Consider the following 17,585-nt stretch of genomic DNA (forward strand, 5'->3'; position numbering starts at 1 on the left):
ACAAACATACATACATACATACACGCACATTTAGTGACATCCAGTTTTAAAAATTGCCATTTGCAATATCAGTATGTTTCAAATTTGCTTATTTTCGCTAAGGAGGCTCATCTACAATATGCTAAATTTAAAGTAACATGCAAATAATCTTATTTATGTTCGGCAGATAAGAAATCACCTCATTGGATCTTAAAAAACAGCTGGGGGGAGAATTGGGGAGAAAACGTAAGTATTAGGGTTTGCTCACAATAGCATACAAAAAACAAAAGAAAGAGTAAAATCCATATGGAATTCCGTAGGTCATGCGAGTGTGCGATTTTCTTTTCTTACCTATCACCTGTATGCCATCAGTATGCAATGCCTTTTTTTCCCTCAGCAGCTATAATTTTAGAATAATTGACAGAATCAATTAGTGTCCTATGCTACAGAATGGTAATGTATCTGTAAAAATTGTATGCCATACGGACAGTCCGTGTGCCATCCGTATCCAACATATGCAGCCATACATAGTATACGGAGATTTTTTTTCCCCAGATATGATGCTGAATTGTGAGTCTCTCCATATTTTACTCAAGACTGGTGATGGGTGAACGCGCAGAATCAGGGATCGGCGGGACTAACCGAACTGTAAAAAAAAAAATCAGATTGGCACGGAATTGATCCTGGATATCTGTCCCCATACATCTATGGGGACCAGAATCCAGTGCAGAATCCAGGGGATTAGCGCAGAGCAATCAAGCTATACTTACCGAGTTTCCGGTGCGGCTATAACAGGTTTCCGGCCGCTCACTCTTGTTCCGTTGCCGCTGATTTACCTTCATGCATATTCACTGCATCCCCCGCCCACGTCAGTCCTGGTGTCTGTGATTGGATGCAGTCATGCGAACCCCCAGCCTGTGTGACAGCATGTCTGGCTACTTGCGATCACAGACCCTGTCTGCGGGTCACAATTGTGGTATAAAAATAAACAAATTGGCATAGGGTTCCCCCGTATTATGATACCCAGCACAGATAAAGCATACAGCTACAGGCTGCAGCCTCCAGCCGTGCGCTTATTTTGGCTGTGTGTCAAAATAAGAGGAACAGCATGTTTTTTTTGTATTTTTATTTAAATAAGTCATTTAAAAAAACAGGCGTGCAGTCCCTCTCCCCAAATTTGATACCCAGCCATGATAAAGCCGACAGCTGGGGGGACCCATGCTTAAAGGGCCGCCAGCCTAAAATTAGCGGCCTGCTGCCACCCAGGATGATCGCATCCATTAGATGCGCAAATCCAAGAACTTTACCCGGCTCTTCCAGATTGCCCTACTGCAGTGGCAACCGGGGTAATAAGGGGTTAATAACGGCCCACAGTTGTTACGAAGTTCTAGATTACTAATGGGGGTGGTCTCAGACGCCTCCCATTACTTATCTGTAAGTGAAAAGAAACACAAAAACCCCCAAAAAATCCTTTTTTTGACATAAAATACAAAAAAAAAACAAAACAGTCTTTCACCAATTTATTAACCCCAAAAGCACCCAGGTCAGACGTAATTCACACAAAGTCCTACGACGATTTTAGTTCTGCGACATCAGAACCATGCAGTAAGATGCGGTAGTGATGCATTTTTTGCCAAGAGATGTAGATTGGGTGCAGGAATATGGTGTAAAATTTTCAGCACCAAATTTCCATCTTTTGGCAAAAAAAACAGCCGTTTTCTGCCAGGAGATGCAGGTCTCTGAACTCCATTTAATGAGGTCACCTGAGGTCAGGTTACCTGCCATCACAGATGAAGGCCTGGTGGGAACCTCCAGCTGTGACCGCAAATAACCTGAGTGGTATCATTGCTCATCGCATTGTTCAGGCTCTGCCTGAAGCTCACAGCAGGTGGTCATTGTTCTAAAGCCGTGCGCTGTGCCTTCAGATGTAGCAGAACCAGGATCGTCGATGAACCTAGTGTGGATTACGTCGGACCTGGGTGCTTTTGGGGTTAATAAACTGATGAATGAGGGTGTTTTTTTCCATTCGTTTCAAATAAAGTATTTTTTAGTTGTCTGTGTTTATTTCTTCTCACTTACAGATTAGTAGGATCTGAGGCGCCTTCCATTAGTAATCTAGGGCTTAGTGGCAGCTTGCAATTACCACACCCCGTCAGCCTCATCATGGCTGGGCATCATCGAACTCAGGTTTTTAAAATAATTTATTGAAATACAAAAAAAAAAGCTACATGCGGTTCCTCATAGTTTGATACACAGCCAAAATAAGCACACGGCTGGAGACTGCAGGCTGCAGCCATATGCTTTATCTGTGCATCATAGTACATGGGGACCCTATGCCAATTTATTTATTTGCTAGCTGTAGTACCCGGTGTTGCCCGGGATAGTAACCAAGTGTCTCTGTGTTTCTCTCCCTCTGTCTCTTTCTCTATCCTTCTCTCTCTGCCTGCCTATCTCTGTCTGTCTCTCCCTTTCTGCCTCGTCTCTCTTTATCTGTTCTTCTCTCTCTCTATCCGTCTGTCTCTTTCTTTCTCTGTCTCTTTCTCTCTCCCTGTCAGTCACTCTGTTCTTTCGGTCTCTTTCTCTCTATCGGTCTCTCCACCAAAATCATTACCGGACACATAAGCCTCTTATACTAAGAATGTCTTGTTGTCTATAGCAACCAATCACAGCTCCTATTAATGACCTGTAGCTCGCAGCTCAATTAACTTTAATGTCAGCAGGTTTTTTGGCAAACTGTAAAGCGCGGGGTTACCTTTTCGCCTCACAACATAGTCTATGACATTCCCTGAGTCAAATGAGGCATCTGTGCAAAATACACACACACACACACACACACACACACACTTTATATATTAGATTTTTATACCAAGATAGTGACTCACAGACAAGGTCTGTGATCGCAAGCAGTCAGACACTGTCACACAGGCTGGGGGAGAGAGTGACTGCAACCAATCACAGATGCCAGAACTGCTGGTGGGAGGGGGAACCACTGAATATGCATGAGGCTAATAAGTGGCCCAGAAAGCAGTTACAGGTGCGCCGGAAACTTTGTAAGTATAGAAGTATAGCACTTGCTTTTTAAATATATATATACATTATATATATATATATATATATATATATATATATATATATATATATATATATATATATATATATATATATATATATATATATATATATATATATATATATATATATATATATATATATATATATTATATTATATATCTATCTATATATATATGTCCAACAATGTCCTATCTGCGCTATTTTCCTGCGATAATGCTGTTCTGAATTGCTTGGACCATTATATTTTAATGAATTTATGAATAAAAAGAAAGAAAAAAATTTTTTAACAGCATCCTGGATTGCTCACGTTATTGCTGTACTCTGCCTTGTCGTTGATATATATATATATATATATATATATATATATATATATATTTATATATATATATATTATACATACACACACACACACACACACACACACATACTGTATATATATATATATATATATATATATATATATATATATATATATATATAATGTTATATATATTATATTATATGTATATATCCAGAGTTGCTGGATCCCGATCATTGGCTAGAGTTCCCTGAGAACTCTGGGCCTGGCACCCAGATACTTTAGAAACCGCGCAGATCAATAACTTTACAGTCCAAGTCCGCCCATCACTACTCAAGACATTTCTCCTCAGTGCTCTCTGTCCACTGAGTAGTTTTTCACCCATCTCCATTTCTATCCCCCTAGTTCTTTAGTCAACTGCTGAATACTTTTTTTTGGGGAGGCAAATACTACTCTAATACACACTTTATATAGCGTTATGATCGTGGGCTTGCTGGCATTGAGAAAGTAGTTTATGTCATTTTTCCTTGTCTCTTTTTTTACCCTGACTAATAATGACATTACCGATCCCTTAATTTGTCCGAACTGCAGCATTTGCTGGTCTTTTAGGGCGTATTCGAATATTATTTCATTTTTTTTTCAATTTATTTTTATAGTACCTATAGGGGACTTGAACCTGCAACATTTGCTAACTTGTACCTCAGCATATAGGGCAAACCATAGAAGTACCAAAATGTAGTGACGGATACCTTCAGTAGGACCCTGGCTGCCAAGGCAATCCATCGGCACCCTATGATCACAGCATGGGGGAGTGATGAGTGCCGGAATGGACTTAATAGTAGAACTTAAATGCAGCTGTCAATGATTGACAGTAGCATTTAGGTGGTAAAACAGCAGCAATCGGAGCAGACAACAATCGCTGCTGTTAGAACCTTGAATGTTGATATGTTATATCGGTATCTATAACATGAATACTAATATTCTTCACTCTTCTACAGGGATTTTTTAAACTCCGTTTTGGTAAAAACATGTGCGGTGTTAGGAGTTGGCCTCTAAGTGCTGTTACGACCTACCCAGGAGCGAGGTCTCTTCCTTGTCCTTCCTAACAACATGTGCTTCAATTTCAATTCCTGTCCAATGCTAAAGGGGTTATCGGCAACCAACGATAACTGGTCCAAGTGGAAGAATATTGTAAAATATTAATAAAAGCGTTACTTACCTCCTAAATTCCCTTGTGCTCCACTGCTGGGTCTTAGTTTACTGTGCAGCTAGCAATTACATCACACCTACCGTCCACATGAGATTGCTGAGGCCAATCACTACGTCACAGGGGTGTGACCGCTGGGGTCAGTAATCGGCTGCAGCACAGTAATCAACCACCAATCGGGAGCAGCATGCAGTGGCAGTGCTGGAGCCGCAAATTATTTACTTAGTACAAAATGATTCTTTTATTATTTTATGACATCCTCAATCGGGATTTGTTATTCCAAGACAGCCCCTTTTGTTGTCAATCAGGAAAATGCTGTTGTATCAAATTTAGTAATTCAGTGCCGTGCTGGGACTAACCTACAGGAATTTTGTATTTGTTAAATATACAAAGATGCATTGTATTAAAACCTGCTTACGCTTGCTTTCTCTGCAAAATCAATATGGAAATTATAAGAGTATTTCTAGTAAAATAAAAAAAAAATTTAAAAAATTCTGCACGTTTCCAGAATGGCCACTAATATAGCTACTGTCATAGCGCTCATGCCTTCTTAATATGTGGGTGATAAATTAGTAACTCAGACAGATTTGCCAATCAGATTTTAGCAACCATCAACGTCTAGGGTTTGAAAATGTTTAAGTATGACAAGACAAAAACATTATTTAATCAACAGATGGAAGATTAATTTACTTTTTTTAGACACTTCTATCAAACAAAGTAATTTGCTTATTATACTACTAGAAGGTGGCCCGATTCTAACGTATCGGGTAGTCTAGAATGTGTATGTAGGTTAGCAGATTGAAAAATAAGGTAATGAATGGACTGGATGGGTTAGGTGTAATTTAGTATTCTTATAATTGTTTATTGGTTTTAAAATGACAAACAACAGAAGGAACAGTTTTAATAGAGGAGTCTAATGTTTAATGATGTCCATGGCTTGTAATGAAAGAAGGCCATGAACAGTGTAAAGTTAAGTAAAAATATGCTGATGCGGTGATGTGGCCCAATGCTGGTATGTGCCCCCATCGTGGTGCGGCCACCATCCTGACATGTTCCCCCATCCTGCGGGGTAATGGAGGGCGGAGTGCGGGGGGAGTGGAGCCGAGCGGGGCCATAGCGCTGAGGACGTCAGTGCCGGGGACTGCATGGCGGTAACTATCCAGGTGTGTGTGTTTGTTCAGTGTATACATGCGGAGGGCGGAGTGAGGGGGGGTGGATCCGAGTGGGGTAATGTGTGCGGGGGGCGGAGGTGAGCCGTAGGTATGTGTCGGCTGGGTTGCCGGTGTGGGCTCCCGGGGGTGCAGCACTCACTGGGGAGTCGGGGCTCCGTGTGGGTGTGGGGAAAAGTGTCGGGCGTCATCCTGCCGGCCCATAGTTCGGGCTGTTCAGTTAGCTGAGCCGTTGGTCGCTGGCTTTTTAGCGCGCGCGGTGTGGCAATGGTTGTCACTGTAATGACGTCATTTTGGAGCAAGACAGACAGACAGACAGAATAAGGCAAATATATATACAGTTAGGTCCAGAAATATTTGGACAGTGACACAGTTTTCGCGAGTTGGGCTCTGCATGCCACCACATTGGATTTGAAATGAAACCTCTACAACAGAATTCAAGTGCAGATTGTAACGTTTAATTTGAAGGTTTGAACAAAAATATCTGATAGAAATTGTAGGAATGAAGGGAATTTTGTTTACTTACCGTAAATTCCTTTTCTTCTAGCTCCTATTGGGAGACCCAGACAATTGGGGTGTATAGCTTCTGCCTCCGGAGGCCACACAAAGTATTACACTGAAAAAGTGTAACCCCTCCCCTCTGCTATACACCCTCCCGTGCATCATGGGCTCCTCAGTTTTGGTGCAAAAGCAGGAAGGAGGAAACTTATAAATTGGTCTGGGGTAAATTCAATCCGAAGGATGTTCGGAGAACTGAAACCATAACCAAAAGAACAATTCAACATGAACAACATGTGTACACAAAAGAACAACCAGCCCGAAGGGAACAGGGGCGGGTGCTGGGTCTTCCAATAGGAGCTAGAAGAAAAGGAATTTACGGTAAGTAAACAAAATTCCCTTCTTCTTTGTCGCTCCATTGGGAGACCCAGACAATTGGGACGTCCAAAAGCAGTCCCTGGGTGGGTAAAAGAATACCTCAATAAAAGAGAGCCGAAAACGACCCCTTCCTACAGGTGGGCAACCGCCGCCTGAAGGACTCGCCTACCTAGACTGGCATCCGCCGAAGCATAGGTATGCACTTGATAGTGTTTTGTGAAGGTGTGCAGACTAGACCAGGTAGCTGCCTGACACACCTGCTGAGCCGTAGTCCGGTGTCGCAATGCCCAGGACGCACCCACGGCTCTGGTAGAATGGGCTTTCAGCCCCGAAGGAAGAGGAAGCCCCGAAGAACGGTAGGCTTCAAGAATCGGTTCCTTGATCCACCGAGCCAAAGTTGACTTGGAAGCCTGCGAACCCTTACGCTGGCCAGCGACCAGGACAAAGAGCGCATCTGAACGGCGCAGGGGCGCCGTGCGAGACACGTAGAGCCGGAGTGCTCTCACTAGATCTAATGAATGCAAATCCTTTTCACACTGGTGAACTGGATGAGGGCAAAAGGACGGTAAGGAGATATCCTGATTGAGATGAAAAGGAGATACCACCTTAGGGAGAAACTCTGGGACAGGACGCAGAACCACCTTATCCTGGTGAAAAACCAGGAAAGGGGATTTGCATGACAGCGCTGCAAGCTCCGACACTCTTCGGAGTGAGGTAATTGCCACAAGAAATGCCACCTTCAGCGTAAGACGTGATAAAGAGACATCCCTCGGCGGCTCGAAAGGTGGTTTTTGAAGAGCCATTAAAACCCTGTTAAGGTCCCAGGGTTCCAGCGGACGCTTGTAGGGTGGAACTATGTTGCAAACTCCCTGCAGGAACGTGCGGACCTGCGGAAGCCTTGCCAGGCGTTTTTGAAAAAATACTGAGAGCGCCGATACTTGTCCCTTGAGAGAGCCGAGTGACAAACCCTTGTCCATTCCGGATTGAAGGAATGAAAGAAAAATGGGTAAGGCAAAAGGCCAGGGAGTAAAACCCTTATCAGAGCACCAGGACAAGAAGATCCGCCACGACCTGTAATAGATCTTGGCGGACGTTGGTTTCCTGGCCTGTCTCATAGTGGCAATGACATCCTGAGATAAACCCGACGACGCTAGGAGCCAGGACTCAATGGCCACACAGTCAGGTTGAGGTCCGCAGAATTCAGATGGAAAAACGGCCCTTGTGACAGCAGGTCTGTGCGGTCTGGAAGCGCCCACGGCTGACCCACCGTGAGATGCCACAGATCCGGGTACCACGACCGCCTCGGCCAATCTGGAGCGACGAGAATGGCGCGACGACAGTCGGATCTGATCTTGCGTAACACTCTGGGCAACATCGCCAGAGGAGGAAACACATAAGGGAGTCGAAACTGCGACCAATCCTGAACTAACGCGTCCGCCGCCAGAGCTCTGTGATCTTGAGACCATGCCATGAAGGCCGGGACCTTGTTGTTGTGCCGTGACGCCATGAGATCGACGTCCGACGTTCCCCAGCGGCGATAGATCTCTCGAAACACGTCTGGGTGAAGAGACCATTCCCCCACATCCATGCCCTGACGACTGAGAAAATCTGCTTCCCAGTTTTCTACGCCCGGGGTGTGAACTGCGGAGATGGTGGAGGCTGTGGCTTCCGCCCACAGCAGAATCCGCCATCTTCCCCAGGAAGTGCATGAGGAGAAGAAGAAGAGATTGCACCCCTGTCTGCAGCGAAAGCTGTTTGTCCAGCGGTAGCTTGACTACCGCTGAGTGAGTATGAAACTCCATCCCGAGGTAAGTCAGTGATTGGGTCGGTGTCAACTTGGACTTTGGGAAGTTGATGAGCCACCCGAACTGCTGGAGAGTCGCCAGAGCGACGGTCAGGCTGTGTTGACACGCCACTCGGGAGGGTGCCCTGACTAGGAGATCGTCTAAGTAAGGGATCACCGAGTGGCCCTGAGAGTGCAGGACCGCTACAACGGATGCCATGACCTTGGTGAAGACCCGTGGGGCTGTCGCCAGGCCGAAAGGCAGTGCCACGAACTGAAGGTGTTCGTCCCCGATGGCGAAACGCAGGAAGCGTTGATGTTCGGGTGCGATCGGCACATGGAGATAAGCATCCTTGATGTCGATTGATGCTAGGAAGTCTCCTTGTGACATCGAAGCGATGACCGAGCGGAGAGATTCCATCCGAAACCTTCTGGTGCTCACATGCCTGTTGAGCAGTTTGAGGTCCAGAACTGGACGGAATGATCCGTCCTTCTTTGGCACCACGAACAAGTTGGCGTAGAAGCCGTGACCATGTTCCTGAGGGGGAACGGGAATCCCACTCCTTCTGTCTTCAGAACGCCCACAGCCTGAAAAAGTGCGCCGGCCCGAGATGGGGGCGGAGATGTTCTGAAGAAACGAGTCGGAGGACGAGAGCTGAACTCTATCCTGTAACCGTGAGACAGAATGTCTCTCACCCATCGGTCTTGGACATGTGGCCACCAGGCCTCGCAAAAGCGGGAGAGCCTGCCACCGACCGAGGATGCGGTTCGGGGAGGCCGAAAGTCATGAGGAGGCCGCCTTGGAGGCAGTGCCTCCGGCGGTTTTTTGGGGGCGTGACTTAGACCGCCACGCATAGGAGTTCCTCTGGCCTTTCTCTGGCCTGTAGGACGAGGAGGATTGGGACTTGGCTGAGGGCCGAAAGGACTGAAACCTCGGTTGTATTTTCCGTTGCTGAGGTCTCTTCGGTTTGGACTGGGGTAAGGACGAGTCCTTTCCCTTGGATTCCTTAATAATTTCATCCAATCGTTCGCCAAACAATCGGTCGCCAGAAAACGGCAAACCGGTTAAGAACTTCTTGGAAGCAGAGTCTGCCTTCCATTCGCGTAGCCACATGGCCCTGCGGACTGCCACCGAATTAGCGGATGCTACCGCTGTACGGCTAGCAGAGTCCAGGACGGCGTTCATGGCGTAGGACGAAAAAGCCGACGCCTGAGAAGTCAAAGACGCAACTTGCGGAGCAGAGGTACGTGTGACCGCATTAATCTCAGACAGACAAGCTGAGATAGCTTGGAGTGCCCACACGGCTGCAAAGGCCGGGGCAAAAGACGCGCCTGTGGCTTCATAGATGGATTTCACCAGGAGCTCTATCTGCCTGTCAGTGGCATCCTTGAGCGATGAGCCATCTGCAACTGATACTACAGATCTAGCCGCCAGTCTAGAGACTGGAGGATCCACCTTGGGACATTGAGCCCAACCCTTAACTACGTCAGAGGGGAAGGGGTAACGTGTGTCATTAAGGCGCTTAGTAAAGCGCTTGTCCGGAAATGCTCTGTGCTTCTGGACAGCATCTCTGAAGTTAGAGTGATCGAAAAACGCACTCCGTGTACGTTTGGGAAACCTAAACTGGTGTTTCTCCTGCTGCGAAGCCGACTCCTCTATAGGTGGAGGTGGGGGAGAAAGATCTAGCACCTGGTTGATGGACGATATAAGATCATTTACTAAGGCGTCCCCTTCAGGTGTATCAAGATTGAGGGCAACGTCAGGGTCAGAGCCCTGAGCTGCGACGTCCGCCTCGTCCTCCAGAGAGTCCTCAAGCTGAGACCCCGAGCAGCGTGAGGAAGTCGGGGAAGATTCCCAGTGAGCCCGCTTAGCCGGTCTGGGACTGTGGTCCGTGCAGGAGTCCTCCACGTGAGACCTAGGGGCCACCCCGGGAGCACGCTGCGGTGCAGACCGAGAGGGGCCTGGAGGCGATGATCCAACAGTGCCCGGGGCCTGTGTAAGGACCGGTCTGGACTGCAAGGCTTCTAGTAGCTTGGCAGACCATTTGTCCATAGACTGAGCCATGGATTGTGAAAGCGACTCAGAGTTTCTCAGCAAAAACTGCAAACTCTGTCCCTGCCGCCTGGACAGTGGAAGCAGGAGGGTCTGCCTGAGCCGAGGGGCCCACTAGTGACCGAGGCTCCGGCTGAGCAAGTGCAACAGGGGTCGAGCATTGCTCACAGTGAGGGTAGGTGGAACCCGCAGGTAACATAGCCCCACAAGAGGTACAGGTTGCAAAAAAACCCTTTGCCTTAGCGTCCTTGCTCCTTGTGGACGACATGCTGTTGTCTCCTAGGAGAGTGATCACTGAGGGTATATAGCCAAAAGTAAACAACCCGGCCGAACAGAGAAAATATATACGAATATATATATATATATATATATATATATATATATATATATACACTCCGGCACCCTAGGGGGACCAGCACCGGGTGACGGGTGTGGCTTACCGACCGCCCAAAGCGGAGTGTGTGTCCACCAGATTCCCTGCCTTAGGTCTCCCAGAGCTGCAGAGCTCGTTCCTGAAAATCCTCCACCGGCAGAATGTGTGTAAAAATGGCTGCCGGAGCTCTCAGGGGAGGAGGGAGCCGTGGGCGGCGACTAGTAAAGTGCGGGAATCTGGGGCCCACAGTGATCAGTGAGGGGGGGGAGGAAACCTAAAGTCTGCTCCAGCCCTCACTGCCGACGTCAGGTCGACCGTCCCGCCCTTACCCCTGACTGGCAGGCCCGGGGGCGGGAGTTATGGTACTAGGCCGCAAAGAAGCCGGGGACTAAATTTAATACCGCGGCCGACAAACAGGCTCGGTCGGCGCGGAAGTCCCGGTCTTCACAAACCAGCAGCTGCTGCAGCGTCTGTGAAACAAGCGCTCCATGCACAGTCCCCATGGGGACACAGAGTACCTTTAGATGCAGGGCCCTGTCCCTGAGGATACATAGACTCCTGTCCGTCAGATTCCCACAGGGGCTGCGGAGGGAGCCCGGTCCCAGTAAATGGATGACCGGTCAGGATCCCACTTCTCCCAGAGCCTCTAAGGGATGGTGAAGGAAAACGGCATGTGGCTCCAGCCTCTGTACCCGCAATGGGTACCTCAACCTTAACAGCACCGCCGACGTAGTGGGGTGAGAAGGGAGCATGCCGGGGGCCCTGTGGGGGCCCTCTTTTCTTCCAACCGATAAAATCAGCAGCTGCTGCTGACTAAAATGGGAAAGCATGAGTGGATGTGTGCCTCCTTCCACACAAAGCATAAAACTGAGGAGCCCGTGATCCACGGGAGGGTGTATAGGCAGAGGGGAGGGGTTACACTTTTTCAGTGTAATACTTTGTGTGGCCTCCGGAGGCAGAAGCTATACACCCCAATTGTCTGGGTCTCCCAATGGAGCGACAAAGAATGTACACATTTCTTTACAAACACTCCACATTTTAGGAGGTCAAAAGTAATTGGACAAATAAACCAAACCCAAACAAAATATTTTTATTTTCAATATTTTGTTGCGAATCCTTTGGAGGCAATCACTGCCTTAAGTCTGGAACCCATGGACATCACCAAACGCTGGGTTTCCTCCTTCTTAATGCTTTGCCAGGCCTTTACAGCCGCAGCCTTCAGGTCTTGCTTGTTTGTGGGTCTTTCCGTCTTAAGTCTGGATTTGAGCAAGTGAAATGCATGCTCAATTGGGTTAAGATCTGGTGATTGACTTGGCCATTGCAGAATGTTCCACTTTTTTGCACTCATGAACTCCTGGGTAGCTTTGGCTGTATGCTTGGGGTCATTGTCCATCTGTACTATGAAGCGCCGTCCGATCAACTTTGCGGCATTTGGCTGAATCTGGGCTGAAAGTATATCCCGGTACACTTCAGAATTCATCCGGCTACTCTTGTCTGCTGTTATGTCATCAATAAACACAAGTGACCCAGTGCCATTGAAAGCCATGCATGCCCATGCCATCACGTTGCCTCCACCATGTTTTACAGAGGATGTGGTGTGCCTTGGATCATGTGCCGTTCCCTTTCTTCTCCAAACTTTTTTCTTCCCATCATTCTGGTACAGGTTGATCTTTGTCTCATCTGTCCATAGAATACTTTTCCAGAACTGAGCTGGCTTCATGAGGTGTTTTTCAGCAAATTTAACTCTGGCCTGTCTATTTTTGGAATTGATGAATGGTTTGCATCTAGATGTGAACCCTTTGTATTTACTTTCATGGAGTCTTCTCTTTACTGTTGACTTAGAGACAGATACACCTACTTCACTGAGAGTGTTCTGGACTTCAGTTGATGTTGTGAATGGGTTCTTCTTCACCAAAGATAGTATGCGGCGATCATCCACCACTGTTGTCATCCGTGGACGCCCAGGCCTTTTTGAGTTCCCAAGCTCACCAGTCAATTCCTTTTTTCTCAGAATGTCTGCTATCTCTCTGATGGATTTTTTCTTTTTTTTCAGCCTCAGGATGTTCTGCTTCACCTCAATTGAGAGTTCCTTAGACCGCATGTTGTCTGGTCACAGCAACAGCTTCCGAATGCAAAACCACACACCTGTAATCAACCCCAGACCTTTTAACTACTTCATTGATTACAGGTTAACGAGGGAGACGCCTTCAGAGTTAATTGCAGCCCTTAGAGTCCCTTGTCCAATTACTTTTGGTCCCTTGAAAAAGAGGAGGCTATGCATTACAGAGCTATGATTCCTAAACCCTTTCTCCGATTTGGATGTGAAAACTCTCATATTGCAGCTGGGAGTGTGCACTTTCAGCCCATATTATATATATAATTGTATTTCTGAACATGTTTTTGTAAACAGCTAAAATAACAAAACTTGTGTCACTGTCCAAATATTTCTGAACCTAACTGTATATATACTAGAAGGTGGCCCGATTCTACGCATCGGGTATTCTAGAATTTACGTATTGTGTAGTTAATGTATGATTTATGTTATATATATATATATATATATATATATATATCTAGATGTTGTTGTCTGTAGTTACCAAGTGTTTGTGTAGGGGCTGTACATGTTCTGGGTGTTGTCTGGGTGTGGCGGGGGGTGAGAGCGGTGTTGTTTGTGTGTTGCGTGTGTTGCGTTATTTGTGGAGCGCTGTGTGTCTGTATCGTTGTGTGTGTGTGTTGCGCGGTTTGTGTGGGTGTGGGGTGTGTGTGTGTGTTTTGGTGGGAGGTATGTTTTGTGCAATGTGTGTGTTGTGCGGTATGTGCGTATATTTGTGTGCCACGGTGTTTGTGTGTTGGGTGTTGTGTGTGTGCGGCGTTGTCTGTGTGTGTGGGTGTCTGTGTAGGGCAGTGTTTGTGGTTCCCAGTGTGTGTTTGGTGTGTTTTGCAGTGCGTGTGTGGCAGTGTGTGTGTGTGTGTGTGTGTTTTGGGGCGAGGTGTGCACCCCCCATCGTGCTCCATCCCCCATGCTGCGCACCCCCCATCGTGCTCCATCCCCACTCCCCATTGTGCTCCATCCCCCATGCTGCGCATTCCCCATCGTGCTCCATCCCCCATGCTGCGCACTCCCCATCGTGCTCCATCCCCCAAGCTGCGCACTCCCCATCGTGCTCTATCCCCCATGCTGCGCACTCCCAAACGTGCTCCATCCCCCATGCTGCGCACCCCCCATCGTGCTCCATCCCCCATGCTGCGCACCCCCCATCGTGCTCTATCCCCCATGCTGCGCACTCCCCATTGTGCTCCATCCCCCATGCTGCGCACCCCCCATCGTGCTCTATCCCCCATGCTGCGCACTCCCCATTGTGCTCCATCCCCCATGCTGCGCACCCCCCATCGTGCTCCATCCCCCATGCTGCACACTCCCCATCGTGCTCCATCCCCCATGCTGCACACTCCCCATCGTGCTCAATCCCCCATGCTGCGCACTCCCCATCGTGCTCCATAGTCACACATCAGACAGTATACACGCACACATCTGATCGCATACACTCACACACACACCCCACTTCTCCCTGTGCCCACCGGTGGGCGGTCCCAGCAGCTGTGCTGCACGCCGTGCTCCTCTGCCGACACTCACAGATCCGATCGCATACACTCACACACACACACTGACGATATCGTACATACGCGCTCACACAATCACAACATCCGGAGATACCACATGCTTCCGGCCATGTGATCCTCCGGCAGGTCCTGGAAGGTCACTGCACGCACAGGATCGCCGCCGAGAAGCAATCGAGATCACGGGATGTTGTGAGTGTGTGGATGCGATCTGATGTGTGTGTGAGGTGTGTGTGTGAGTGAGTGTGATCTGATGTGTGTGTGTGTGTGTGTGTGTGTGTCTGTTCTTTTGTGTGTTCTGCCGCTGCAGGACCTTGATGCGCTCACCTCGGGGCGAGAGGCCATTCCTTGTGGGGGCGGAGCCTGGGCGAGCGGCCAATCCGTGCGGGGGGCGGAGCCGAGGCAAGCGGCCAATCCGTGCGGGGGGAGGAGCCGAGGCAAGCGGCCAATCTGTGAGGCCGAGCGGCCAATCCGTGCAGGGGGGGTGGGGCCATGACGAGCACAGCGGCCAATCCGCTGTTTGTCACCGTAAGGACATGGCCAATCCGTGCGGGGGGGGGCGGAGCCGAGCGGTAAATCCGTGCGGTGGGGCGGGGCCATGGCGAGTCCAGTGGCCAATCCGCTGTTTGTCACCGTAAGGACATGTCACCGTAAGGACACAATTTTGGAGCAAGACAGACAGACAGACAGAATAAGGCAATATATATATATATATATATATATATATATATATATATATATATATATATATATATATATATATATATATATATATATCCGGGGTGTACAATCTGCATTGCACAAGCCAATGTCTACTGCACCCTGCAGATAAACATGGAACAACTGTAGAAGGGAGCAATAGACTGCACTGTCTGAGTTCACACGATCCATGGTTACAAATGAATAGCCTTGATTTCTCACAGCTTTTATTATAGGAAAATGTAGTAAACAGCTTTAAAAAGTCAAAATATAAAGCTTTGGAAATCCCAAAACTTTTTGTGCAATGCAAGACGGCACAAAAATGTTGCGATTTTTTGCATTTTCACACCATTTTTGGCCAGTGGGCAGAGTTGGGTGCACAGAGGCATGACAGTGGATGGCATAAAATTAATGATCAGCGGTGACATACCTTACACCACAAATCATACTCCGATCCCAAAGTACTTCCCATCACTTATATACAAGATGCCCTGAAAGCCCCAATTCACGTTGTTGTAGAGTTATAGAAGGGAAGGACTACAGGGGAAGATCACGCTGCTCAAACAGATTCAGGTGTTGCCTTGAAGGGACTAGTCAGTATCATAGAGAGGAAGGACTACAACGCGAGATTAAGCTGTTCAACCAAGCTTAGGTGCTGCCGAGTGGTGATTGGGCAGAGATTATGGTGCGAGATCAAGCTGTTCAGCCAAGCTTAGATGTGGCAGAGCGGTGATTGGGGAGCGTCATAGAGAGGAAGGACTACGGCACGAGATCAAGCTGTTCAACCAAGCTTAGATGCTGCCGAGTGGCGATTGGGCAGCGTCATAGAAAGGAAGGACTACGGCGCGAAATCAAGCTGTTCAACCAAGCTTAGATGCTGCCGAGTGGCGATTAGGCAGCGTCATAGAAAGGAAGGACTAAGGCGCGAAATCAAGCTGTTCAAGTTTAGAGATTGTAGAGTGGTGATTGGGCAGGGATTACGGCACGAGATCAAGCTGTTCAGCCAAACTTAGATGTTGCCTAGTGGTGATTAGGCAGGGACTACGGTGCGAGATCGAGCTGTTCAACCAAGCTTAGATGCTGCCGAGTGGTGATTGGGGAGCGTCTTAGATATGAAGGACTATGGCACGAGATTAAGCTGTTGAACCAAGCTTAGATGCTGACGTGTGGTGATTGGGCAGCGTCAGAGAGCGGAAAGACTAGAGCACGAGATCAAGCTGTTCAACCAGGATCATAAGCTACAGCGGTATTTGCACAGTTTCATAGTGGGGAGCACTACATACAATGGAAAAAAAATCTTGTGAAATGTCCTACTGAACAACAGGCATACTTGACACAAAAATACATCAACAAAAAATGTTATATCTTCATAGCAGAGTGACAAAATGACAGGTTTAGAGGAATATTGAGATATTGCTAAGGTAAAACCCATTTCTTTGGACAGGTGTCACAAGACTGAATAGGGTCTAAGGGGAAAGCTTTTTTTCCTTGTGGAGACTGACACACCAATCTAGCATGCCAGTAGAGAGGAGGCTAAAAGCTGCAATGCTAATCAGGGAGGAAGTAGACAAACACTAGTGCAACCTATTGGAAGTAGCATATCCTTAAAGTCAAAACTGACCCTTTAACTAGCCTCGTTTTATGACTTAGGATTTATGCAAAGTATTTATCATCCATAGTATGGACCAACAATACAGCAGAATAGGTTGAACTAGATGGATATATTAAGGTATATTCACATATGGGAAAAATTGCTATGGAAAATGTCTGCAGGAATTTCACCAGAAATTCAGCAAAACAATTTTAACATAACATGAAAGTCACTCCCATTACGATTCTGGTGTCTCTGGCCCTCGTGGTTATCACATAATTTGGCCTTCGTTGATGATGCCAATCCTATGTGACCGCTGCAGCCTTTAATTGGCTGCAGAGGTCAAACAAGATAACACATCACAGGAGAGCAAGTTATACAGGGACGAGTTTAGGAAAATTTGGTGCAAATTTTGACTTCCCAATGAACTCAAAAAGAAAAATTCACATCACAGATAGAATAGTCTTTGGACCTGAAACATGTTCATTCCTAAGTAGTGATGGGCCTATAGTAAAATATTCAGGTTCGGATCATTCGTACCAAATATCTTGTACTATTTCAGTATTCGTCACGAATAATGAACCTAATGCAAGTTAATGCGAACCTGAGCATTTTACTTGTCAATTTCCCAGAAAAATGCTCAGGTTCCCCATTGACTTGCATTAGATTCGATATTCATGATGAATACTGGAATAGTACTAGGTATTCTCTACGAATAATTCGAACCTGAATATTTTACTATTCTCTCATCACTATTCCTAAGGCCTATTTTTGCCTTTCAGGTCCAGGCAATTATATTCTTTGTTGTTCACTTCCACATTCCCAGGAGTTAGTGGAAAAGATCAGAAGTAATGTCAGAAAGTATAA

The 17,585-nt window shown here is 47.1% G+C and overlaps 1 protein-coding gene across 1 annotated transcript in view; it reads left to right on the plus strand.

Moving 5' to 3' along the window:
* Positions 1–4,517, plus strand: part of LOC142254609 (cathepsin W-like) — a 41,763-nt gene extending 37,246 nt beyond the window's left edge. Inside the window, exons 10-11 of the mRNA XM_075325737.1 lie at positions 167–225; positions 4,348–4,517. Coding sequence (XP_075181852.1) covers positions 167–225; positions 4,348–4,455 — 167 coding nt within the window. The 3' untranslated portion in view covers positions 4,456–4,517. The remainder of the gene's footprint in view (positions 1–166; positions 226–4,347) is intronic.
* The last annotated feature ends 13,068 nt before the right edge of the window (positions 4,518–17,585 follow it).

Source organism: Anomaloglossus baeobatrachus, chromosome 10 (genome assembly GCF_048569485.1).
Source record: "Anomaloglossus baeobatrachus isolate aAnoBae1 chromosome 10, aAnoBae1.hap1, whole genome shotgun sequence".
Lineage (NCBI taxonomy): Eukaryota > Metazoa > Chordata > Amphibia > Anura > Aromobatidae > Anomaloglossus > Anomaloglossus baeobatrachus.